This window comes from Chrysochloris asiatica, unplaced genomic scaffold, assembly GCF_000296735.1.
Source record: "Chrysochloris asiatica unplaced genomic scaffold, ChrAsi1.0 scaffold00258, whole genome shotgun sequence".
Classification (NCBI taxonomy): Eukaryota; Metazoa; Chordata; class Mammalia; order Afrosoricida; family Chrysochloridae; genus Chrysochloris; species Chrysochloris asiatica.
The window spans coordinates 1,760,650-1,787,094 of NW_006408776.1; the positions used below are offsets into that span (position 1 = coordinate 1,760,650).

Here is a 26,445-nt window from a genome sequence, read left to right on the forward strand (position 1 = left end):
AACATTTCAGTCTAGGATTGGAGGTCCCTGGGACCATGAAAGGAGAAGAGTGGAGAGCGGGACCTACCCAGAGAAGCAGTGATGCCTGAGATGGAGGCAGAGAAGATGACGTGGAGAGATGGAGCAGCTGGGGACTTTAGACATAGAGAGGGAGAGGGGCTGTGTGCTGAGGATCTGGGGGCAGGCTTTAGTGTATACCCTTTGGTTGGTTGATGATGCGTGGAGGGGATTGTAACCACGGCAATGAAATGATATACAATAGGATGAATGTGAAAATATTCTCCCTTGTAAACTATCACATAATTCATAATAAAAACATTAAGGTTAAAAAAAAAAAAAAGTAAGTTCAGGTAGAGGGAAAAGCATTGCGGGCTAAGGTGCTCCTGAGCCAAGCCATGATGTTTTCAATAACCTCATATGCATATGAAAGCTGGACAGTGAATAAGGAAGACCATAGAGGAATTCATGCATCTAAGTTATGGTGTTGGAGAAGAATATTGAAAGTATACCATGAACTACCAAAAGAACAAACAGAACTGTGTTGGAAGAAGTTCAGCCAGAATGCTCCTTGGAGGCCAGGATTGCCAAACTTAGTCTCTCATACTTAGGACATAGTGTCAGGAGGGAGCATTCACTGGAGAAGGAAATCATGTTTGGTTAGGTGAAGGGTCAGAGAAAAAGAGGAAGACCCCCCAGTAAGATGGATTGGCAAAGTGGTAGCATCAGTGGGCTCAAGTGTGACAACCATTGTGAGGTTGGCCCAGGACCGGGCAGTGTTTCATTTAGTTGTGCATAGATTTGCTATGGGTTGGTACCGACTCGATGGCGCCTTAAAACAGCAACAGCATGCATAGAGCCATGAGAAAATTTCCAAAGAAAGACAGATTTTACAATCACCTCCAACCAAGTGTGAAAAGGCTGTGTACTTTATATTGGTGCTGTCAATATTCATACCTTTTAAGAAAGTAATTAATTGCATTTATAACTAGGGAATTTTGGAGCAGTAACTCATTAAACCCCACTTTGCAGTGTCTAAGGGAAAGACTGTTAGTGCCAGTGCTTTGTAAAGGGTTTTATAAACGCTAGGTTCTGAGTCAGGTTATGATTCAGTTTGAATCAGCAATTCTGCAGAAGAAAGATGAGGCTTTCTGCTCCTGTAAAGATTTGCAGCCTCAGAAACCCTATACAGGGTCGCTCTGAGTCAGACCTGACTCCACGGCACATAACCACCACCACCACCAGCTTATGATCAAGAACCGATCGTACTGAAGAAACCCAAACAGCATTGAAGGCACTGGCCAAGAAACAACGCTCTAGGAATTGATGAAATACCAACTGAGAAGTTTCATCAACAAACAATAGCAGTGCTGAAAGCACTCATTTGTGTATGGCAAGAAATTTAGAAGCCCAACCAGTTGGAAGGGATCGGTATACGTGTCTATTCCAAATAAAGGCAATCGGATGGAACACAGACATTTTCAACAATCTAGTATCACAGGCAAGTAAAATTTTGTTGAAGACAATTCAAAAGTGGTTGCAGCAATACATCAACAATGAATTGCCAAAAAATCAAGCCAGATTCCAGAAGACGACATGGAACAAGGAATATCATTGCTGATGTCAGATGCCACTTGATAGCATATAGCTACAATTACTCGCAAGACTTTTGCTTAAGTTATGTGAATACATGCTAATCATATTTATAAACATGTAAGTGTTACCACATGTATGAATAATATCTGAGTTTGGTTCTGGGAAGGTGGGATAGTATATTGTATTGGAAATGACTCTTGAAATATGCTTTATATAGTGGATATAGGGAGTCCTGGTGTGGCGCTGTGAGTTAATGTATAGGGTTTCTGAGGAGCAGCTGGTGAGCTTGAACCGTGGACCTCACATCACAGTTCAAACGGCTTTGCAGTCTGGCGCATTAACCCACAGCACCACAGTGAGAGTATTTATACTACTGGAAAATAATACAAAACAAATGACCATTTTTAGGGGGAGAAAGAAGGAAGAGACCAGTTGTTCAACATTTGCCAGCACCTCATTGAAGAGTTCCTACCCACAGTACCCTTAGGAAGAGAATTCAGACAGTACCTGGGCTAGTCTTAGAATAGGCAACAAAGGACATGGTACGTGTTCAGTTCCTTTATTAGTCTCCTCTTCTGTTTCCTCATTCTTTCCAAGAAACTTTTTCATGGACCTGCCAGGCCAGTTAATTCAGGGGTAGGTTAAAGGCACTTAACCTTTCATGTAATTTGTAACACCCAAGAGACACAGGTAGGTCACCTGGACAAGTTGCTGGTTTTCCTGATGAAGAAACCGTACCACAGAGACATCAGGTGATGAATCTGAATTACCGCAGCTATTGGTGGGCCTACCATCGGTCTTCAGTCCCAACTGACGCATGGTTGGTGGTGGTTTTGTGCCATCGAGTTACTTCCAAACTCACAGAGCGCCTGTATAGGGTTACTGAGGCAGTAAATCTTTATGGGAGTAGAAAGCCTCAGCTTCCATCACCCTTAGCTCATGCCTCCTGCCTATCCTGATTTAATTATTAAGTTACACAGTAGTATCCTAGCATGAAACATGAACTGCCCCAAAGAAACCGTTTTACTAGTGATGTACATGAATACGTGCTTCTGGTGTGGCCCTGTACGATCAGCACTGAACTGCAAACCACAAGGTCAGCAGCTCCTTGGAAACCCTGTACAGGGTCACTATGGGTCAGAATTGACTCAACAGCACTTAACCTATGAGTCCTGGTGTGGCACTTTAGGATAAAGCGCTGGACTGCAAGGCCAGCGGTTCAAACACACTAGCTGGCCCTTAAAAACCTGTTAAAAGGTCTGTATGAGTCACAAATCCCATAAGGGACGCTATGAGATAGCACTCAACAATGGTGACAACAATCCTAAGCCTCACCATCTGCTTCTGTAAAGGTTACAGCCAGGGAAACCATTTGGAGCTGTTCTCCATGGTTAAGTGAGGTTGCTTTGAGTTGAAATTGACTTGACACCACCACCACAACAGCCACAGTGCCATATTCCCTGGAAATGCAAAATGACTAACGTTATCTACTGCTAACCAAAAGTGTGAAGGTGTGACTCCACCCAGACGCGCTTTCAAAGACAGACCTGGCGCAGTGTACTGTGGGAAAAGCAGCCATTGACAACCCTCCAGGGCACAGTTTTACTCTGGTGCCAATGGTTGCTGTGAACCAGATTTCACACTCTGGTTTTTGGTTTGTTTTTTCACCATAGCATGGAAACATTTTTCTGTTCTGTACTTGTCACTATAGGATCAGCACTTGACTGCTAACCACAGGTCAGCGGTTCAAACCCACTTCCCACTCCTTAGAAACCCTATACAGGGTAGCTATGAGTCAGAACTGACTCGATGGCACTTTATAACAATAACACTTTTCACTTATAAGTCTGTACTGTATCTTGATTTAAATTGACGTTAACATTTTTAATAATGCAATACATTTTAGTTTTCAGAAAGAATTTTCACTCGAAGATAAAGAACAATTTCTTAACGGCAGAAGAGGACTCAATCCTAAGATTTTAGCTGTACTTCCTAAAGGTGAGACTTTTAAAAATGGTTAACCAGAGTTTAGGGCATGTAAGTATCATGTTATCTGATTTTATTTCAGATAAATTATCTCATTAACCCTCAACTTGTACTTCCCTGTGTGACCCACCCTACCTCATCTAAGACTTGTTAAGTATCAGTTCTGACTCATAGCAACCATGACCGTGAATAAGGAACATCGTAGAATAATTGATACATTTGAGTTATGGTGTTGAAGGAGAATATTGAAAGTGCCATGGGCTGTCAAAAGAACCAATAGATCTTTGTTGGAAGAAGTGCAGCCAGAGTGCTCCTTGGAGGCCAGGATGGCCAAATTTAGTCTTTCATACTTCGGGCATATTGTCAGGAGGGACCAGTCGCTGGAAAAGAATATCATATTTGGTAAGGTGGAGGGTCAGAGAAAAAGAGGAAGACCCCTAGCGAGATGGATTGGCTAAGTGGCAGCATCAATGGACTCAAGTGTGGCAACAGTAGTGAGGTTGGCCCAGGACTGGGCAGTGTTTCATTCTGTTGTGCATAAGGTCGCTATGCGTGTATACCGCCTCTATGGCACCTAACAAAAACAACAACTCTTTTTGGGAGTAGAAGCTTCGTCTTTCTCCTGCAGAGTGGCTGGTGGGCTCAAGCAGCTGACCTTGTGGTTTGCAGTCCAATGAGTATCGTACAGAGTCACCTCACTCCCAAAGTTAGCCTCAATTAAATTATTACTGTTAAGTTTTTAATTCTCATCTTTCTACTTGTTCTTCCCCTTCCATTCTAGACATTCTCCAGTTGTCACTGGAGGCTTGGTGGGGAGGGTGCGATGGAACCTAGACTCCACTTTACCTCCGCCCTCCTTCCTACCTTTAAACTCCTCCAAGGAGCAGGTAGTGACATTTGTGTCCCTCACTTCCTCACTGTCCACTCCAGGGGACAGGCATGTACCCTGTGGTCTGCTTACCATGTCACTTGATGGTTCCCAATTTTATGTCATTTACAGTTAATAATGAAGTCCTGGTGTGGCTCTGTGGGTTAATACACTGGACTGCAAAGTTGGTTTGAACCACAAGGTCAGCGGTACTACAGGGTCGCTCTGGGTTGGAACCAACTCGATGACACTTAACAACAAAACATTTAGTATCTTACAGCCCTTTACAGTGCAGACTGTGTCTTAGCCATCTTTTGCGAAGTGGAAAAACAAACCAGTTGCTGTCAGTGCAATTCCACCACTTGCCAACCTCATGTATGTCAGAGTTCATGTGCTCCATAGAGTTTTCAGTGATGCGTTTTTTTAGAAGGAGATCACTAATACGTCCTTCAAAGGCACCTTTGTTGTTGTTGTTCTGAATCAGTGACCCTGTATAGATAGGATTTCCAAAGACCGACAGGTGGGTTTGAACCACTGACCTTGTATTGCCCAGTCCTGCAGCGCCACACCAGGAGCCCAGGGTAACACTGGGTGGCCTCAAACCTCTAACCTTTTGGTTCATTGTTCTTGTTGTTGTTGTTAAGTGCTGTCGAGTTGATTCCGACCCATAGCAACCCTGTGTAGGGTTTCTGAGGAGCAGCTGGTGAGCTTGAACCGCCAACCTTGCCATTAGCCCACAGCGCCACACCAGAGTTAGCAGTCTATCACGTTTACCGTTTGTACCACCCAGGAATGCCTCCTCCCAGGTTTGTTGTTGTTATTGTTAGTTGCTCTTGAGTTGATGACTTTAGGTTGTTGTTGTTGTTGTTAAGTGCCGTGGAGTCGGTTTCGACTCATAGCGACCCTGCACAGGGTTTCCGAGGCTGTAAATCTTTATGGGAGCACTGCGAAACCACTGGTCGTTTCGAACTGCTGACCTTGCGGTTCACAGCCCGATTCGTAACCACTACGCTACCAGAGCTCCTTTAGGTGCCCTTAACTGTTGAGAGGATTTGTATTTTTTTTGGGTAAAGATTCATGTGCAGTAAAAGATGTGCATTTTATATCTCCCAGCTATCCCCCACTCTTGCCAGTCAACTGATGATGGTATAGAAATAAAAGGATCTTTGTTTTCCTCAGTTGTAACACGAGCTCAAGAAATGATCATTCAGTACCAGTTCAAAAATGTCTTCATCCTGAATGGGATTTGTAATACTCTAAAAGAAATAATGTTTGGTAGAAGATCAGAATTTTTTCTACTTGGAAAGAAAAAGAAAAAAATGTTATCAAGTCCCAAAGAAGTAAGATCAGAAAGTGTGCTCTTTTAATAAGAACCTAATTCCAGTGTGGAAAACCCACTGACTAATGGGAGTGTACCCTGAGTTATTGGATGGATGATCTACCTGGATGAGGTCTGATGAGGAGATCTGTCTGCACCAGGATTCCATGGCTTAACAGGGACTGTGAGATCTTCAATGGCTTAGAAAACTGTCAACTGAGGTGTACACTTACCTGCATTGCCTGAAGCCAAAGAGAAGAATAAATGTGTAGAATTACAAAGAGGTACATGAAACTTCAAGATGAGAAAATGGTCATAATTCATGTTGTGGCACTGTAGGATTGGCACTAGACTGTGAACCACAAGGCACAAGGTTAGCAGTTCAAACCCACCAGCTGCTCATTGGCAACCCTATACAGGGTTGCTGTGAGTCAGAATCGACTCATTGGCACTTAACAACAAGAAGAATTGAAATAGACCACACTGTGATTGCTGAACTCCCCTTGTCATGTGTGCCAGGAAGGTTCCTGTGGTTGTGCCCTCAGGGGTTCAGTGATGTAGAGAAGTTCCTGCCTTGATGTGTGGACCAGGTATGAACTGGAACACAGAAGCTTACTAAAACCATCGCCGAGAAACGCTGGCCACAAAGGCAGAGTTTGATTCTAATAATAACAAATGTTTCCACCAGTGTGAAGAGTCCTCTGTCTCCCTTCCCCCTCTGGTTTCTTTATGGATGACTAATACCATGAATAACCAGGATCAGACTAAAAACTAAATGAGATGCCAGTGTCCGTAGCCACCTCTGGTCTGTTTGTCATACTGTGGTGGCTCGTGTCTCGCTCCCGATCCTGCTGCTGTCTGAAATCCCATCAGTATAGCGTCCATCGTCACAGCGACACTCACATCACCACAGTACAACAAAGTGGCAGACTGGTGGCAGTCCTCTAGCTTAGTACTTGCTCATTTAATAAGCTTTCTGGTAGCATGGTGGTTATGAATCGGGCTGCGAACCACAAAGTCAGCAGTTCGAAACTCCCATCTGTTCCGCGGGAGAAAGATAAGGCTTTCTGCTCCTGTAAATATTTCCAGCCTCGGAAACCCTGTACAGGGTCACAATGAGTCGGAACTGACTCCGTGGCATATAACAACAACAAAGACAATCAGTGGAGGGCTGGCAGTTCAAGCTTGCCAGCTGCTCCTAGGAATCCCTACATAGAATGGCTATGGGCCAGAGCTGACTGGACGGCACTTAACAACAAGACAATCAAAGCAGGTTATAAAGCCTCATTTCAAGCAACACCCAATGTTAATGGATACTGTTAGGACATTGGACTTTGAGTTGGCGTCTGGTGTAACCGTTGGTGAGTGTTGTAGAGTCTGTTCTGACTCATTGCAGCCCTATTTAGGGCTTCTAAGGCTAGAAACCTTTACAGGAGCTGAAAATCTTATCCTTCTCCCATGGAGTGTCTGGTAGTTTTGAACTGCTGACCTTGTGGTTAGCAGTATAGTGCTTATTCTACAGTGCCCACCAGCACTCCATTGTTGTTGTGATTATTAATTGTCGTCCATTCAGTTCCAATCCATAGCGATTCTGTATGGGGCTTTTCTGAGGATCAGCTGGTGAGATTGAACCGCCAACCTTGTGGAGCTAACCGACTTTGCAGTCCAGCACATTAACCACAGCGCCACACCCCAGGTGTCCCTTAGCTTGATCAAAAGCATGCAGCATTGGTTTTGTAATGTCTGGTACTGAAGGCCAAGGAACAGGCTTCCTGTTTACAGTCTCTGTTCTCGGACCAGTGATTCTCAATCCAGGCGAGTACTGTCCCTGTGGAGACCCTATAGGATAAGCACAGGACCTTGAGGTCAGTTGGAACCACAGGTTCCCTGTTCAAACTCAACAGCCACTCCTTGGAAGCCCTATACAGGGTCAGTATGAGTCCGAACCAACCAATGGCAATTAGCAACAACACTATACCTATGGGGCTTTGGAAACAGCTTGGGGGTGTTTTACATCACAACCAGGGAGTGTGTTGGTATTTGGTAGGAGAGCCAGAGATCCCTAAAACCATGTAGTACAGCAGGGGGCTCCCAATAAAGAAAAGGTCACCCGGATCCGTTCCAGAGCCGGCATTCTGAGTCTGTGATGCTGAGGAGGGACACCTGTGCATTCTTAGGACTAGAAGTGAGCAGATACCAGATGGAAAGTGTTCAGTGTTGTCAAGAAAGTGGGTTGTCCAGAAAAAGGCAGAGACCACCATGGGCAGGAGGGTAATTTGACCTGCCCTCCCTGTTCCCTGGCCTTCCTCCCAACTGCTCCAGGCATCTGGGCTTCCGTTTCAGTGATCACCTAAGATTCTGACCTCTTCTCCTATTGTCCTTATAGAATATTGAAGCAGGATGATAATGACAAAAGGAAAGTCAGTTTTGTTGTGGGTGGGAACTTTGCCTATTTCTCCCATTTAATTGATCTCCCTTCTAGTATACAGACTCCCTGAGTGGTGCAGATGGTTAACATGCTTGATGACCGTAAGGTTGGAGGTTCGAGTCCACTCAGGCACCTCAGAAAAAAGACCTGGTTGATCGACTTGTGAAAACCAACCCCTGAAGACCCTGTGGAGTACAGTTCTACTGTGACACACTGGGGTTTTCCACGACAGAGTCAACTTGTTCTTTCTAGAATATGAGAAATGTGACAGGAAGCAACTTGTTGCTGCTTAGCTTTCTCACAGTATTGCTGGAATCTTTTATTATTATTAATGGTCTTGGTTGTAGAATTTTATAGAACAATTTAGAAATTAAGAAATAAAAATCGAAATCAACGGAAAGCTTTGTACGTAGTCTCAAAACAAAAATAGTTTATCTTAACGTTTACCAATGGGAGTTACTCTATGTGAATTAATGTCATTGTACCAAACTCATGGTCATTGATTTGATTCCAACTCATAGCCAACCTGTATAGGGTTTCCAAGGCTGTCCATCTTCATGGGAGCAGAAAGCCTCATCTATCTCCCACAGAGCAACTGATAGGTTTGAACCACCGACCTTGTTGTTAGCAGTCCAGTGTTTATTCTACAGCGCTACCCAGGGTCCTTATACTCATTAAGTGCCATCAAGTTGGTTCCGACTCATAGTGACCCTACATAAGGTTTCCGAGAATCAGCTGGTGGATTTGAACAGCCGACCTTTTGGCTTGCATGCAGTCCAGTGTTCATCCTGTTCTGCAACACACCAGAACTTGTAGTTGAAATAATTTGGGGAGAGGAAAGGTATCACACAAGCATCCATTAGACTACTGAGGACCTTACGTTAGTTTGGTTGCTGGGTGATGGCAAGTTACTGCTTGACTCATAGCCTCCCCATGTGACAGGGTTGAATGACCCCAGAACCCCCACAGGATTTTCTTGGCTGGAGTTTGTTCCGGAACCAGGTTGCCGGGTCTTTTTGCCTTGGAGATGCTGGATGGATTCAAATCCCCAAGCTTTGGGTTAGCAGTGGAGAGTTTATTCCTTTTGCTGCTACCCCAAAGCCTCATAGGGACCCTATAGGATAGAGTAGAACCGCTCCAGGGGGTGTCTAAGACTGTGCATCTCCATTTTTTCCGTGAATTTTCCAGGGGGTGTCCAAGGCTGCCCATCTCCACTTTTTCCCTGGATTTCCCCACCAGGGATCGATATGTACTCTATCCTGATTCTCAGTTACAGATTTGAGACCCAGCTTTAAGACAAACCTTTTTGAAAAGTTCGTTTGAGCACTTTTATGAAAAATACTGTCCCATTTTCTTCTTCAGAGTTTCAATAGTTAATTCAAATTGTTTGGTTTTGTCATTCTTCAAAATATTTTAAAAAATATGTTCTGCCAGCCATTACAGTTTTATAACTCTAATCTCACTAGAGCTAATTGTTGTTAAGTACTGTGGAGTCAATTCCTAGTCATTGTGACCCTGCACAGAGTTTCTGAGGCTGTAAATCTTTATGGAAGCAGAACGCCTCATCTTCCTCCCGCGGAACCGCTGGTAACAGTTTTGAACTGCTGACCTTAAGGTTAGCAGCCCAATTTGTAACCACTATGCTACCAGAACTCCTTGATTAACTGGAAATACTAATATAAGCCCAGCTTCCTCTCATGGCAGTGTGGCAAAGTGCACTGTTAATTATTATAACTGTGAATTCTAAGTAGGAACATAATTAACATTATAGACTAAGAACACCTCTGCCTCCAGCTACACTGGATCCAAGAGAGACCAAATCAGAGAGAATTTTTTTTCTTTAAGGTAGCTCACTTTAACCAAGGAGTCCATGTTGTTGTTGTTAAAAGCTGTTGAGTTGGTTCGGACCCATTGCAATCCTGTATAGGGTTTCCAAGGAGCAACTAGTGAGCTTGAACTGCCGACCTTGCAGTTCAAACGGCTTTGCAGTCTGGTGTATTAACCCACAGCGCCACACTGAGGTGCAAAAGGTTAACCCAAAAAAATTGGAGGTTCAGGTGCATGCAGAGTTGTCTCAGAAGAAAGACCTGGTGATAAATTCTGAAAATTAATCGTTGAAAACCCAGTGAAGCACACTTCTACTCTGGACCCACATGAGTTTGCCGTGAGTTGGAACTGACCTGAGTATCATGTGGCACTGCAGGATAAGCACTGAACTGCTAACCACAAGGTTCACAGTTCAAACCTACCAGCTGCTCCTTGGAAACACTATACAAGGTCACTCTGAGTCAGAACCGACTTGAAGGCACAATAATTTAATTTTTTAAAAGGTAGCCTAGTGGGTTCTACATTGGGCTGCTAAATGTTAGGTCAGCAGTTCGAATCCACCAGCTGCTTTGTGAGAGAATGATGAGCTCTTCTGCTGCAGTAAAGATTTATAACCTCACAAGCCCTCTGTGTGGGGTCTTAGGAGTGACACGCAGCAGCAGCAGCAGCGTGTTAAAAGGAGCCCTGGTCACTCAGTGATGGAGTGGTCAGCTGTTAACCAGAGGTTAGAGGTTCAAACCCACCAACCACTCTGGGAAAAAGATGTAGCTGTCTGCATCTCTAAAGATTCCATCCTTGGAAACCTGATGTTGTTGTTGTTAATTGCCATCCAGTCAGTGCCAACACATAAGGAGCGACTGGTGGGTTTGAACTGTCAACCCTGTGTTTAGAAGTTTGGTGCTTACCCACAGCACAGGACTCTATCAGGCAGTTTTAGTCCATCCTACAGGTAGGTCGCTCTGAGTAAGAATCAATTTGATGGGAATAGATTTTTGATACATTTACAAAACAAATCCATCTCTGAGTCTATTCTGAAGGACAGACAACTACCCCCTAGGGTTCCCCAGACTGCCGCCGTGACCAAGCAGACGGCCACATCTTTATCACAAGACCTGGCAATCTGCGCCTGGAAAGATTAGTAGTTAGTAGCAATAGTAATAGTTGTTGTTAAGTGCCGCCAAGTCGGTTCTGACTCATAACTACCCTGTATAGGTGTTCTGAGGAGCAGCTGATGGGTTTGAACCACCAACCTTGTGGCTCGCAGTCCATTGCTGATCCTACAGCACCACACCAGGACTCCTTGGAAAACTTAAAGTCTAGGAAATCCTATGAGCTGACACTGGCTTGACAGCACCCAAATCAACAATCATTTAAAAACAAGACTTGTATCTGTAAACACACCCAAAGAGCGAGGAAAGCCATGTGTGTGAATGCTAAGAGTTTGACTCCAATCCAAAAATGACCAGTTTTCTAAAAAATGTGAAATGAACATTAAGGCAGTTGAAATTCTATGTGTTCATTCCCTTCCTTTGAGTTTCTTCTTTGACTTAGCTTCTCACAGTTTTTGTTAGCCCCAGGGATAGCCGGGGACCCCTTTCCTTGTCTCTCTCCTCCTGGGTCCTCAGATGAGCCCTCAGAAATTTACAGGATAGAGAAGGAGGCAAGAAGAGAGACCTTGATATGCCGCCAAATTTGTCCATTTCTCCAATTATTTGGCATCTCAGTAATAGCCTTGTTGTCTGTATCATGTGACAGCCTCCAGACCTCTACAAAACATTTGTCTGTTCCTTAAATGTCGCCAGGAAAATTAGGATAATCCATTATCTGTGATCCACTTCCAGTTGATAAGGAAACAGATTTCCTTCTAGTGAAATATTGAAGAGGGAGGCTTGGGAACTTTAGGCCCTGGTGTAGCATTATAAGATAAGCACTAGAGTCCTGGTGTGGCACTGTGGGTTAATGTGCTGGACTGCAAAGTTGGTTTGAATCACAAGCTCATCAGCCACTCCTCAGAAACCCTATACAGGGTTGCTGTGGATCGGGAACCAACTCAACAGCACATAACAAAAAGAACCTCAAGATTGGCGGTTCAAACCCACCAGCTGCTTCCCGGAAACCCTGTGCAGGGTAGCTGTGAGTTCAGGATCGAATCAATGGCACTTACCAACAGCAACAATACATTAGGTGTTTATGGACACAATCCGAAATGACAGTTGACATGGGTAGGGTAAGTTAAGAATGGCTGAGAGAGTTCACCATTGCACTTTGCTATGGGGATGTGTGGGTTTACAGCATGAGTTCCGACTTTTGTAAACTTTGAAGCTTCTCCCAAATCAAAAGTTTAAAATACTAAATCTAAATATTTTTAAATGTAAGAATTCATATTGGACCTGCTTTAAAAAAACAACAACAAAAAAAACCCTTCTGTCCCAGGACAGTGATGCAAGATGGTGAACATATTTCATTTTTAACCCAACGGTTGAAGTCTGAGCCCACCCAGAGGAAAGAAAGGTCTGGCAAACTACTTTGTAAAAGTCAGCTATTAAAAACCATGTAGAGAGAGTACAGTCCTACTCAGAAACATGGGGTTACCATGAGTCGGAAGCAAAGTTTAAGTTTTGGTTCTTACCGCTCGGTCTATTATCCTGCGTTATTTTTCATCACAGCGATTCAACTACTTGTGACCATGTGTATGGGGGGGCGGGGCGCAGGGGGGCGTGTGTGCACGCACACAGGTGCACATGCTTTCTTAGCAAATGCGTACCCTAACTAGAAACCAGTCTCCAGGTACGTAGTGACTTATTTTCTGTCTCACTGGTACATGCCAGTCAAGACCAGAAATAAGAGTTCAATAAGATAAATGTTGCGTGAATCAATAAAATGAATGCATGGCTGCTAAATATTGGGCTTCTCTCTCTCTCTCTCTCTCTTTTTTGTTTTAGTTGCAGAATTAAGACAAATCTTTGAACCAAAGAGACAAGATTTCATAAAAATGAAAAGGTAAGATACTTATGGTATACAAGTAGGAAGTGAAAGTTTGGGAAAACCGTATTTGGTGTTCCCTGAGAACGGATTTTGGTTACTCACTGTACCCTTTTGGTGTGCTGCACAGAAAAGAAAGAATCGCCCGACGCATAGAAGGGATTGAAAATGAAGCCCAGCCCATGCTCTTGCAGAGTTGCACCGGGCTTGTGACCCATCGCCTGCTGGAGGAAGACACACCCAGATACATGCGTGCCACTGACCCATCCAGCCCCCACATCGGTGAGCACACCTGGCTGCTACCCATGGATCGGGCTTTCAGCTTAGCGTGTGACTTACAAGGCTTTATTCAGCAGCATAATGAGTTCTCATGAAACTTAATTGTCTAGACAGAGTTCATAATTTGTTAAAAAAACAAAAACAAAACAGCAACAACAAAACCTTTATCAGCCCCGCCCAGTCTCATGCCTCTGATGCCTGCCCCCCTACCCCTTACCCACTGCCCTGGAGTTGATTCCAGACTCTTAGCCTCCTTGTATAGGGTTTCTGATGCTGTGAATCATCGTGGGAGCAGAAAGCCTCAGGAGGAGAGGTTGGTGAGTTTGAACTGCCAGTAGGAAATGATTCTTCCCTGTCCCTCACACTTTGTTGGGAAACAAATGGCCAGTCTTTGCTCCCTAGACTGAACTTTCCTCAAGAGCAGAGGCACTGGCTGTTTGGTAAAAGAATGAATGGAATATGTTCTTAGGAATTCTCGTTGGTGTGGTGCTGTAGGGTAAGCACTGGACTACTAACTGCTAGGTCGACAGTTCAAACCCACCAACCACTCCTCAGAAATCCTATAAAACATTGCTTTGAGTCGAAACCGACTCCAGGGCACTTAACAACTACAGCGATTTTCATTTTAGACTTCACCCCAATGCTCCAGGGTGAAACTGTTCTCAGCAAAGGGCCTAGGGCTGACCTGCACCTTGAATGGTATAGATTTCTATACTATTTATGTAACATTTTAGTTAAATTATTTTCATGCATGTGATTTTACATGTACTGCGTATTTATTTTCATATTAGTGTGACTGTTGCTTTCCCTGGATGACTTGGCATCATTGTCACCTTGGCCCCCTAGTGGATGACACATAGCAGGGCTGTTCCCCCCACCTCTGTCCCACACTGTTCACAGATTTTATAATCATTGCTTTCTAGTTTTCTTCCTTAAAGAGGGTTGTTGATATCAGTTCAAGAAGTTATCACTTTTCTTTTCTCAACTGTTTCTAATCTTCTATGGCCAGAAAACTAGATAATGAAGTTTGTTTTTTAATTACATATATAAATGATTTAAAATAGAGTATCATCAACATTCAGATCCCAGAAATAAAATATAGTGTGCATGAAATGTTCATGTATGTAATATATAATTTAGATATCAGACATTAGTGAGAAATGAATGAATTATGTAATAACATGGTACTGGAAATTTTCAGGAGCCCTGGTGGCAATAATGGAGTAAGCATTGGACTGCTGGCCACAAGGTAGGTGGTTCAAACCCACCAGCCTCTCTGTGGAAAAATGAGGCTGTCTGCCCCCACAAAGATGTACAGTGTGGGAAACCCTATATAGAAGCCCTATGAACTAGAATAGATTTGATGGCAGTGGGTGGTGTTTTAGTTTAATGGGAAAATTGGTTAGCCATGAGATGAGGGAAGGGAACGTGTATTCTCCCTTCATACCAAAGATAAAAATACGTTCCAGGTAATCACCTAATTTGTTGTTGTAGATTTGAGAAAATAACTAAAAACATGAACATTAAATAGTTGAATATTTCGTTCCCGATAGGATAGAAAAGTTTTCTCAAGCACAGAACAGTATCAGAAATCACAAATGATCAGATCAGTTGACTTGATCACTTATAATCTGTAATTCAGAGCACGTTGTAAACATAGAGAGTTCCCAACAAAAGAGTAGACAAATTTGAAAATACTCATGAAGATGACAAAGGGTTAATATTCTTGTAAGAGAGTTTATACAACCCAATAAACATAACACTATGAATCATGGGATATGAGGCAATAAACTTGAACAGGCATTCCAGAGTGGAGAAAAGATAGTACAAATGGTGAATAAACAAATGGGGGGAAAGGTGTCTTTTCTTTCTCTCTAATAATCAAAGGCAGATAGTTTTTAAATTCATACTTGGTGTTTTCGGAAGCATATTGCAGATACAAGTGCAAATTGATAAGGACACTTTAGAAATCCATCTGACAGTCTAGCAAGTATCTTAAATTGATCTTCCCTTGCATTAAGCAGTTCTACTCTGGTGTCTGTCTGTTGTGACATTTATCAGAAAATCAGACTAATTAAAACTTGGAAACAACTCAAACACCCAGCAGTCTGGGAAGGGTTAAGTTCATGATAAAATACCTGTTGGAAAGACAATAAGTCTTAAAAATGATATCTTCATGATAAACATTTCTAAATTTAGGAAACTTTTATATAGAATGTTAAATAATATCAAAAAAACAAATTCTCTGACAGACTCGAAGGACCATACAAATACTTGGCAAATTATACGAGTGTAGTGTGATTTTTGACACTTTGGGTTTTTAGCTTTGTACGTTTCATGTTGGACGTTTTCTCTATCAAGCCTGTCTGCTCTAATTGGGGAAAGCCATTTCTGTAAAAAGCCTGCTGAATATTGACTTGGGCTATATTGTTATGGTTACTATCAGATCCCATGCAACAATAGCCACTTGTCAAATTGCAGCAGTCTTAATAGCTGTTAGCTTTTCTAGAGGACTCTGAACTTTCCCTCTGGTCTAACATGTGAAATATTAAACTCAAAAACAAACCGAAAGGGAAAAAAAAGTAAATAAATAAAGGGAAAGAGACAAGGGCTGATGGAGTTCTCGTGAATGAAGAAGGGCTGAGCTTTAGTTTAGCCAGACCTGATGTTCTCAGAGCTATGTTAACATTCTCAGCATTCAGACATTTCATCATACCTCTGGTAGTTCCAGTAAATCATTTTACTCCCTCATAGCATGGAATCACAAGTGTGTACTATGTGCAGCATACCCACGGTCATCGAGTCATTGACAAGACTGTCAGTCTTTATGGGACCAGATAGCCTCATCTTTCTCCCCAGGAACAGCTGGTGGTTTTGAAATGCTGACCTTGCAGTTAGGAGCCTGATGCCTAACCCAGAGTGCCACCAGGGCTCCTTGTGTTCAGTGTAGTGTGTGGTACATATGCTGCTAAGTCTATAGTTCTTACCCGTGTGATCTTCTTACAGGCCGATCAAATGAAGAAGAAGAAACTTCCGATACTTCTTTAGAAAAGCAAACTCGCACTAAATACTGCACGGAAAACTCCGGTGACTCATCGTATAGTTCGGGCATCATGGACACCCAGAGTGTTGAGTCCAAAGCTGAAAGAATAGCAAGATACAAAGCAGAAAGGAGACGGCAGCTTGCAGAGAAGTACGGACTGACTCTGGATTCTGAAGCCGACTCCGAATATTTATCTCGGTACTCCAAGTCCAGGAAGGATCCTGACGCTGTTGAGAAACGAGGGAAAAGTGATAAACAGGAAGAGTCAAGCAAAGATTTGAGTTCTCTGTACTCCAGGACTGAGGTCACGGGACTCCGATCCTGCACAGCTGAATCCAAGGACTATGATTTCCCAGGAAGTGAAAGTGTTTCTGACAAGGAAGTGCTGTTGAATGTGGAAAACCAAAGACGAGTTCAAGAGTTAAGTGCCACCGGGCAGGCCCATGACCTGTCCCCAGTGGTCGAGAGTTCTTCCCCGTCCTTCTTGTTCTCTGGACGAGACTCCTCTTTGACTGAAGTGCCAAGGTCTCCCAGTCAGGTGCTCAGGGGACCCCTCTCCTCACCTAAGCAGCCAGCCTCTCCCAGCCACTCCTCTGGTGAACCTCCTTCGCACATTGAAGCTCGATCCAGGTAAGTTAACAGCCTGATGCTAACCGCCTTTAATGCAGGAAAATACTGGTATCTTCTCTTTGTCTGGAATCAGTTAGAATCAGTCTTGGCTTCCCTGGGGGGTCTCTACTCCCTAAAGCCATGCTCTTTAAATGTCCACAATATCAAAACAGGAAGCAGGAAAGCTTTCTGTTACGCTTGTTCTTTTTTTAAAGCAAGTTCAGCAGATGTCATGAAGACACATTCACGGAAGCCTCACCTAGAGCATTCGGACTGTTTTTGTTGGGTTTCTTAGTTGCCGTTTTCTAACAGTTGTCTTTTGTTTTTATGTTTGTGTTTCACATTCAAACCCAAGCTTTGTGATTTTTGGTGATTGTCGCTGTTGTTGAGAATCAGAAAGCAGAAAGTGAGTGGAAGGATATCACTTTGAAGTTTAGAGGGATGACGGCAGTGTAGGCTGAACATGGCTCCAACAATACTTATCACAACACTGAGACCGCAGGGATGCCCAAGGACACACAGAAGATTAAGAGAGTGTATTGTGTAATAGAATAGCTGAAGACAAGAACGGCTTCCGTTTAGGAAAATAGAAAAAGGCATAAAAAGAGAATGTGTTTATTTGGAATTTACTTTGAACTTCTGTCTTGGAGGCTTAACATAATTGTCTGAGCAGGCTCCTAATTGTATTTCTCACTTCAGTCAAGCACTGGCTTTACAGGTGTTTGAGAAGGCTTGAGAAGATAGAATAAGGTCAAGTACATTGACTCCTCAGAACTCCTGGTATAGTGTAGTGAGTTACGAATTGGACTGCGAACCACAAGGTCAGCAGTTTGAATCTACCAGCTGCTCCACTGGAGAAAAATGAGACTTTGTGCTCCCATAAAGATTTACAGTCACAGAAACCCTATACAGAGTTGCTGTGAGACAAGAGACAGCTTAAGGGCCCACCACCACATTGATTCCTGGTAAGAGGGTGTAGGAACAAGAGTGAGAGCTACGGGAGGAGGGGCGGTATACCTCTGTTTCTTACACATTGAAACTAAGTAGTTAAACATATTGTTGCTGTGAAGTGCCATTGAATCGGTTCCTACTCATTAGCAATCCTGGATAGGGTTTCCGAGGAGAAGCTGTTGGGTTTGAACTGCCAACCTCGTGTTTAGTAAACCATCCTACAGCGCCACGTTAGGCCTCCTAAGCAGGTGGTCATCTCTAAATGCAGTCATTCTTCTTTGGATCACTTTAATATTATAGTTTATTGAGCCAAAGACCTATGACCACTTGTTTGAATATGCAGGGAAAAAAAAATACTTAGAAATAAGCTTCTAAGAGAATTCAATTATCTATAGATCCTGAGAATGTATTTTAAGGACTTTTGTTCAGCTTTTGGACTTAAGTAGACATTTGGAGACTGAGACCTACAGTCGCGTATTTTGAAATGAGCGTCTGTTGTTGAAGTATGCATTTCATAGTGGAAACAAATGTTCTTGGTGTAGTTACCCTTTTTTTAAGCAAATCTTTCATATGCTTTATAAATAGGACAAAGAAATTTACCATATCAATTTTGGATGAAAAGTTGACATTTTCAGTTACATGGATGAAAAATAAAAGAGGACTTGTCAGATCTCCTTAGGTTGGCTGTGAATTAAACCTCCGTCTCTCACATGAAAGATGAGAACCCTATGGCCACATCACCACTCCCAGTGAACACTGAGCTGTTATCATCCAGGTCTATCTAGTCACCTGGATCTCATATACTACATTATCAGTACATTTTTAAGTCGACTATAATAGGAATTGGAGTAATAACTTAAGTATGATAGTGATTAGAGTTCTGGTGTGGCTCTATAGGATAAGCACTGGACCCTAAGGTTGGTTTGAATCCCAAGGTTAGCGGTTCAAACTCTCACCAGCTACTCCTCAGAAACCCTCTATGGCATCACTATGAGTCAGAACCGACTCAACAGCACTTAACAACACCATAGTAATTAAGGAGCAGAGTGGATTATAAACTGGGCTGCTAACAGCAAGGTCAGCAGTTCTAATCTACCAGTCGCTTTGCAGGAGAAAATGAGGTTTCTGCTCCCATAAAAATTTATAGCTTCAGAAACCCATTATAGGGAGTCAGAACCGACTCAGTGGCACACAACTACCATCCCCACCATGTTAGGAGCCTTGATGGTGCCATGGTTCAAGGGCTCAGCTGCTCACTAAAAGATCAGCGGTTCAAACCCACCAGCCGTTGTGTGGGAGAGCCATGTGGCGGTCAGTCTCCATAAAGATGACCTGTCGTCGTTATTAAATGCCATCAAGTCGGTTCCAACTCACAGCAACCCTATGTAGGGTTTCCGAGGAGCATCAGGTGGGTTTGAACTGCTGACCTTGAGGTTAGCAGTCTGGTGCTTATCCTACGGCATCTTATCAGCCTTGGAAACCCTACAGGGTTTTACTCTGTCCTTTAGGATCCCTTCTTATGAGTTGGAATGTACTTGATGGCAATAGGCTTCGTTTTTTATTTATTATAGTCATTAAAACTTAGTTCTCTATTCCAAGTTAAAAAGAGGATACTTGTAGTATTTTGTGTTAATATTTATAGTCTTAAGACCTAGGGAAAAGTATTGTTGACTGACTTAGGCTTGTAACAAAACAGCCACTTATCCACAGATTATTTTGAAGAACCACGCTGCCAAGAAGTTTACATAAACCCAGTATTTTATTTGCATGAAGAATAGCTTGAAAGAAGTACATATCAAAGAATATTTAAGGAGATACATGCTGGCTCTCCCAAAGCCATGTAAGGCATACAATTGTGATTCATAGGCAAAGAAATACAAATTATCTCATACATTTTAGGAAAATACCTAAGCTATATTTGGATGGAAAATAATGTGTGATGAGTTTAACATTCAAGAGAGAGCGAAACTTGGCTTGTGAAGACTCCAGTGGTTCGGCTTGTTGGAGGCAAATTTCAAACGGATTAACCTTTGTACTTAACAATACCACACCTTTTTGCTGTCGGTGCTCTTTATCTCGAGCCAGGAAATTTCAGATTTCAGAAAGTCATTGTTTACAAAAATCAACTGAAGAGATAGCTCCCCACCCCCCCAAAATTTATTGTCTAATTTTCATTCTGAGGAAGGTACGAAACAAGCAAAAGCCAATGTGAACCTAGAATAACATAAAAAGAAATCTTGATGGCATCCTAAATAATGAAATTTTAGTATAGCATTTGTTCATAGATTTTTTTGTTCCTGTCATTGAAATAGAATAATTTTCTCATTGTCGTTCTCTCTTATCACCCAACTTTGCCAGTATTCTTGGCTGTTAATCTATGAACTGTTAATCTTTTCCATTTAATCATTTTATTTTGTGCTCATTAGGAAAAGTTTGGTTTTGTTTCACTAATTAAATATGACTTTTGTTGTGGTTGTTACGTGCCGTCGAGTCATTTCTGACCCACAACAACCCCATGTAGTGTAGTGTTTCTGATGAGTGGCTAGTGATCTTGAATTGCTGACCTTGTGTTTCAAACAGACTTTGCAGTCTGGATCATTAACCCACAGCGTCACACCAGGACGATGCCTCTAAAATATTATTGATGGTGTCCTAAAAATTCTAGTGTGAGCCCGAAATCAAATAGACAGTTGGGTATGAGTGCTTATGTACACAGACACATCTCCACACCTACACACACGTAACAATCTTACGCTTCACTCTCCTTTACAGTTTTTATACATTATGATCTAAATATTAGTGTTTAGGGTAATATTGGTGTAGCGCTGTGGTTACCACAGGACTGGTAATCTCAAGGTTGGCGGTTCAGACTCACCAGCTGCTGTCAGAACCCCTACATAGGGTCACTATGAGTCACAATCAACTCAACAGCATACAAGAACAAGGTCAATATCTACCTGAAAAATAGATATATTTGGGAGATATTTAGTTTGTATGATAAACTAGCTTCTATGTAAATTATCTACCTACTAGGATATTGAGCTTCAAACTCTATTAGAGGCCCAGAAATTGAGGTGAACAAATTGTTCTGAAGAAAGCTAAGAATCTACATAATAATTTTTATAGAGTGTAATAAGATATCCACCCACCCTCAGATACTATGTTCTAACCCTGCCAAGACTCATGGGTTTGGAATTTCAGAAATTGTGCCTTATGAAGAGGGTAGTGTATTATTTTTTTACTCAACCACTATGAATGATGTTAGGATAAGCTTCATAGAGATCTGGGGCCTCTGAATTCTTGACATTAGACAGGAAAGAACAATCCTGCCAGAAATCCAAAATCTAAAGGTCTTTATGAATTTGCCATTTTATGCATCCCTTTCATTTAAAAAAAAAAAGAAAAAAAGTCCATTTTATTTGTTACTTTAATGTGTCAAAAAACTACCTAAAGAGTCACAAGCTGTGCTACCTTCCTGAGCATTAACTGTTCCTATTTTCAGTGATCTCTAGAACTTCCAACTCAGAGAAAGAAATGAAACTGAACAATTTTCTAGTGATGTTTCACTAAAGAAAACACTGGTTTATATTTAAAGCTTTCATTACTGTGGTGCCTCACCCATGCCTCCTCTAACTTAGTAAAATGTTTCTTTATAGCCCTACAGTGATGCTGGATGGTTTGGGCAGGGCTTCCAGTGGATACTTGGAGGCAGGGTATCAGAGAGCTGTGGATTAGCTCAGGAAGGTAGACCAGGGCACCCTGCAGAAAAGAACCTGGTCCACAGAACTGGCATGTCAGTTACTGAGGAAGGAAGTGGGCTTATGCTGCAGTGATGCTAGTTTATTTCTAATGCACTTGCTCATTTCCTAATGAGAGTTCTGGGTCTAAAAACTGTCTCCAGATCTTCAAATTCTCCTCACTTGCATTCTCACCACATAGCCTGTTATAGGCATGGACACAGATGTCTGAGAGAGCATGGTTCTTAGTGTAATCACATCTTGACTTCCAGCACGCCTGTGTCAGCTCCTATCTGTGGTGTTAGGAATGTTCTCTACCACAGTCCCATTAACAGGGCGGCCCGGCATGGAAAACGCAGCTCTCTGAGGATCTATTTTGTAGAGATGCTAGGTAATCCTCCTTACAGATGTTTTTCTAGTATTGAAATTGGACCAGTTTTTACCCTTCGACACCTATACCCCTAAACATCTGTTCTCCCTCCCTCCACTCACTGCTGTGTGTTACTTGCTTCTGAGTGTGAATATGTTGTGAACTTATTCCTGTTTTTAAACTTTACTCTGTGCTCACTGGCAAGTGCCAATATCTGCTCATTGACTGAAATCTGAGCATATCATGGATTTTGAGCCATAAGGTCGGCAGTTCAAACCCACCAGCTGCTTCTCAGAAAACCTATACAGGGTTCCTATGATTCAGAACCAATTCGATGGCACTTAACAATGACAACAATATCATCCAAAACACTAACTACAGTTTTAGAAAAGTTCAAATGTCAACCAGATTTTACATGCAAAATTTGCTCTGCATGCCTATGCCATTGCAGATTCATATGATTGTACACACATATAAGAACAGTCAGTAGTTTTTCTAAACAAGTAACTTTTAGCAAATCGCCTTTTAATAAGAGAAGCAGACTCCAGTAGCAATTCTTCTTAAGTGGAATCATACTAGTTTATAATGAGAAGCTGTTTCTATAATCGTTGTGGTTAAGTGCCATCGAGTCATTTTCGTAGTGGGCCCTGGTGTGGCGCTGTAGGATAAGCACTTAACAGCTGATCTTGAAGTCGGTAGTTCAAAACCCTGAACAGGTTTTCTAAGCAACAACATAATATAGTGAAGGTAACTTCACTGTGCTGGATTTGACATATACTTGGAACAGTGTCTAGCAAGATGACATTTAATCAAGTCCTGTACTTAGAGGGGAAAAGTGTACAAATTCAGGACTGGGGAAACCTGATTTAACAGCAGTTCATGGGAAACAGACTTAGGAGTTTAGTTGACAAGAAGTTCCATTATATGGCTGTCAAAAAGATTAGTCTAATCTTGGGGTACAGTAATGAAAATCAACTGTCAACCGCCCAGGTAGGCGGCGATCCACTTGTGTTCCTCAGTGGTCAGATTACATCAGGGTGTCACGTTCTGATAGGACTCCTGACAAATGAGAGCATGTCTGAAGGAGCGCCCACCTTCCCATCCCTGCTTTTTGCTTTTTCCAAGTTTTTATAAATTTCTCCCTGCTGATCTCCCTGGAATCGCTTTTGGAGTCTTGTGCACATTCTTTGGTGCTTAGATTCTCAAACCAATCTGTTGTTCTCATTATCAGCTTGTCATTTCTCAGAGAATTTAGAAAGCTGAAGCTGAAGTGTGGCTTGGCGTAGGGAACCCTAATGTTAACCAGTCTGGCTTCTGCTTTATGGTGATTTCCTCCTCCAAAAGGAAAAAGGAGAGAAACAGATCAGAAACCGAATGAACAATCTCACAAATGCAACTTCACCCTCATCTTGTGCCCTAGCTTAAAGAGGATATTCAAGTGGCCAACATCCTTGAACAAGACTGAATAGAGCTATCTATTGCTATATCTATATAGTAGCGTAGTGGTTATGAGTCGGGCTGCTAACCTCAAAGTCACCAGTTTGAAACTACCAGCTGTTCCATGGGAGAGAGATGAGGCTTATTGCTCCCATAAAGATTTACAGTGTCAGAAACCCTATACAGGGTCGCTATGAGTCAGAACCGACTCCATGGCACACAGCCACCACCATATATACATATATGTATTTGTGTGTGTGTGTGTATATATATATATATTGTTGTTATTAAGTGCTGTCAAGTTGGTTCTGACCCATAGTGACACTGTATAGGGTTTCAAAGGAGCAGTTGATGAGCTTGAACCACCAACCTTGCAGTTCAAATGAGTTTGCAGTTTGGTGCATTAACCCACAGCGCCACACCAGGACTTTTATACACACACACACACACACACACACACACACACACACACACACACACACATATGAGAGAATACACTTTGAAGAACATTTGTTGACAGCACTTAACAATTTGTCTGAGATTGGAACTCATGTAGAGGTGGGCCACAAAAAGTTCATGGGGAATGGAGTTAAAAGATAGTATCGTTTTCCATGAATTGTTTGAAGTCCCCTCATATATGACCTTAAATGAGCACTCTAAACAATGTTACAAGGAGCTCTGGTAGCGTAGTGGTTACGAATCGGGCTGTGAACCTTAAGGTCAGTGGTTCGAAACTACCAGCTGCTCCGCGGGAGAAAGATGAGGCTTTCTACTCCCGTAAGGATTTACACCCTCGGAAACCCTGTACAGGGTCGCTATGGGTCGGAACCGACTCGACGGCACTTAACAACAACAACAACAACAACCAATGTTACACTGTGAGTGGCGAGCCTGGTACATGAACAGCAACAGCAAATGATTGATACTGCCCCCATGTAAACAGTCTCTAAACCTGAACGGCCGATTCTAGTCCAGTCTCCTAACTTAAGGCACTTGAGTCCCTTGATTCCTTAGTTCAAGGAAGGGTGGTTCGAATCCAAGAAGGAGACATGAAAATGCAGTATATCTGGGACACCTGAAACTTAAGCCACCTAGGAAGACCTGGTGGAGCACCTTCCTGACTCCAGAACTTTCCTCAGGCAATTCTCTATCTGCACATAGCTTCCCTTATCCCCCTTTCTTGGGTGAAGTTTCAGCATTTAAGCCTTCAGTCCTGAGATTAGTTCAGAGGGAGACCAGAAGAAATTGAGTATCCCAGAAGTTGATTCTGCTTCTGTCCTAGGTAGACTGCATTTCTACCTTTTCACTACTCCAGAAGTCTTCTCTCTATAGCCCAACAGTAACGTTTGTTGTTGATTGAGCTGTGCAAAATGCACAGATACTAAGAATGCAGGTTAGTGAGTTTAGATTCCTGTATAACCTTTACCATAATCAACACATAAGGCATCTCCGTCATTTCTTATGTCTCTGTCTACTGACATTTATTCTGAATCCTGCTTGCAAGGACTAGCTTATGGCCCCTTAGTGGCACAACCCATTGGCACTTAACTGCTGGTAGCTCAAGCTCATGCAGTAATGCTGTGGAAGAGAAGCCTGGCCATGTCCTTCTGTAAAGAGGCATCAAGAAAGCTCTATGGAGCAGTTCTATTCCCTAAAAGTAACCATGAACCAGAACCCACTCAACAGAAACGAAGTGGCTTTAGTTCAGTTGAGCTGAGTCGCCCGACAGCGCCACATATTCAGTGCAGTGTTTCTAATAAAGCACGGCTAATTTTTTTTCAAAGCAAGCTGCAATTAGTCATCAAAAATAAGTACACTTAACATTAAGGAACACTAGATCAAATAATGACATCCGTGCAAGATTTTAAGAATTAAGGACAAAGAAAAACAACAAAAACAAATGAAATCAAGGAAATTGCCACTATTCATATGTTTTTGTTCATATTTTAGAAAACTTGTTGTTATGTGACTTCTTCAAAACAAATGGACCCTGGGCCCCAGAAATTTTATACTTGATAAAATGCTGTAATTTTTCATCTGACTTTTGGCCCCCCTTAGCCACGCCTCGTTATTATAATCAGACTGTACTCTGAGGTGGAAAACTTTGTCCAAACGTTTCCATGATGCCCCATAGTTTGGGGGTGTCTGTGAATTACTCAAATCAAGTCTATACTTGATTTTTCATTTTGGGGAGCCAAAGCATGCTTTTCATAACTTCCAGAAGGAAAAGTTTGGCTTCTGTACCAATGTAAATCACTTTGGGCTTTCCTCAAGATATTTGGACTTTTGGAGGAAAAAGAGGAAGAAAAGAAAGAAGATCCCAAATAGATTGTGTGGCCCACATACTGTTTATTTTTAATATTAGAAATGCTTTCACTTTTAAAGTAGAGAAAATTATAGCTTTACTTTTAAAAAGCCAATTAATGGACTAAGCCTTGATGTCATCGTCCTTATTTTTACACAGATAACACATTGAAGAGTTTTTTTGCAAACCACACGAGCCCCATGTAGGCTAGTTTCTTGTACACACTGTGTGCATCATATACGTAGTTGTGTGTGAGAAAATATGTGTGGGAAAATCAGATGAATTCTTTCACTATGACTATCGCTTGGTCTAATTGCTGTTTTGGTAAAGTGGAGGGTCAGTGAAAAAGAGGAAGATCCCTGATGAGATGAATTGTTACAGTGACAGCAGCAGTTGGCTCAAGGGCATCAACAGTTGTGAGGATGGCTCTGGACTATGCACTATTTCATTCTATTGTATATCGGGTCACTGTGAGTCAGGACCGATGGCCCCTAACAACAACAACATGACTATTGGGTAGATTGATTAGAAAGATTGGTTGAATTTCAGTTTTTAGAGGACATACTTTTTTTAAATTGTGCTATTTTTGTTGTTGTTGTTGTTAAGTGCCGTCAAGTCGATTCCGACCCATAGCGACCCTGTATAGGGTTTCCGAGGGTGTAAATCTTTACGGGAGTAGAAAGCCTCATCTTTCTCCCGCGGAGCGGCTGGT

General features: G+C 42.3%; 1 protein-coding gene across 1 annotated transcript in view; it reads left to right on the forward strand.

The window, feature by feature from the left end:
• The first annotated feature begins 12,226 nt into the window (after positions 1-12,226).
• The window catches only part of SVIL (supervillin), a 192,879-nt gene continuing 178,660 nt past the window's right edge, over positions 12,227-26,445 (forward strand). Inside the window, exons 1-4 of the mRNA XM_006874040.1 lie at positions 12,227-12,242; positions 12,963-13,020; positions 13,133-13,284; positions 16,288-16,954. Of these exons, the coding sequence (XP_006874102.1) occupies positions 12,227-12,242; positions 12,963-13,020; positions 13,133-13,284; positions 16,288-16,954 (893 nt within the window). The remainder of the gene's footprint in view (positions 12,243-12,962; positions 13,021-13,132; positions 13,285-16,287; positions 16,955-26,445) is intronic.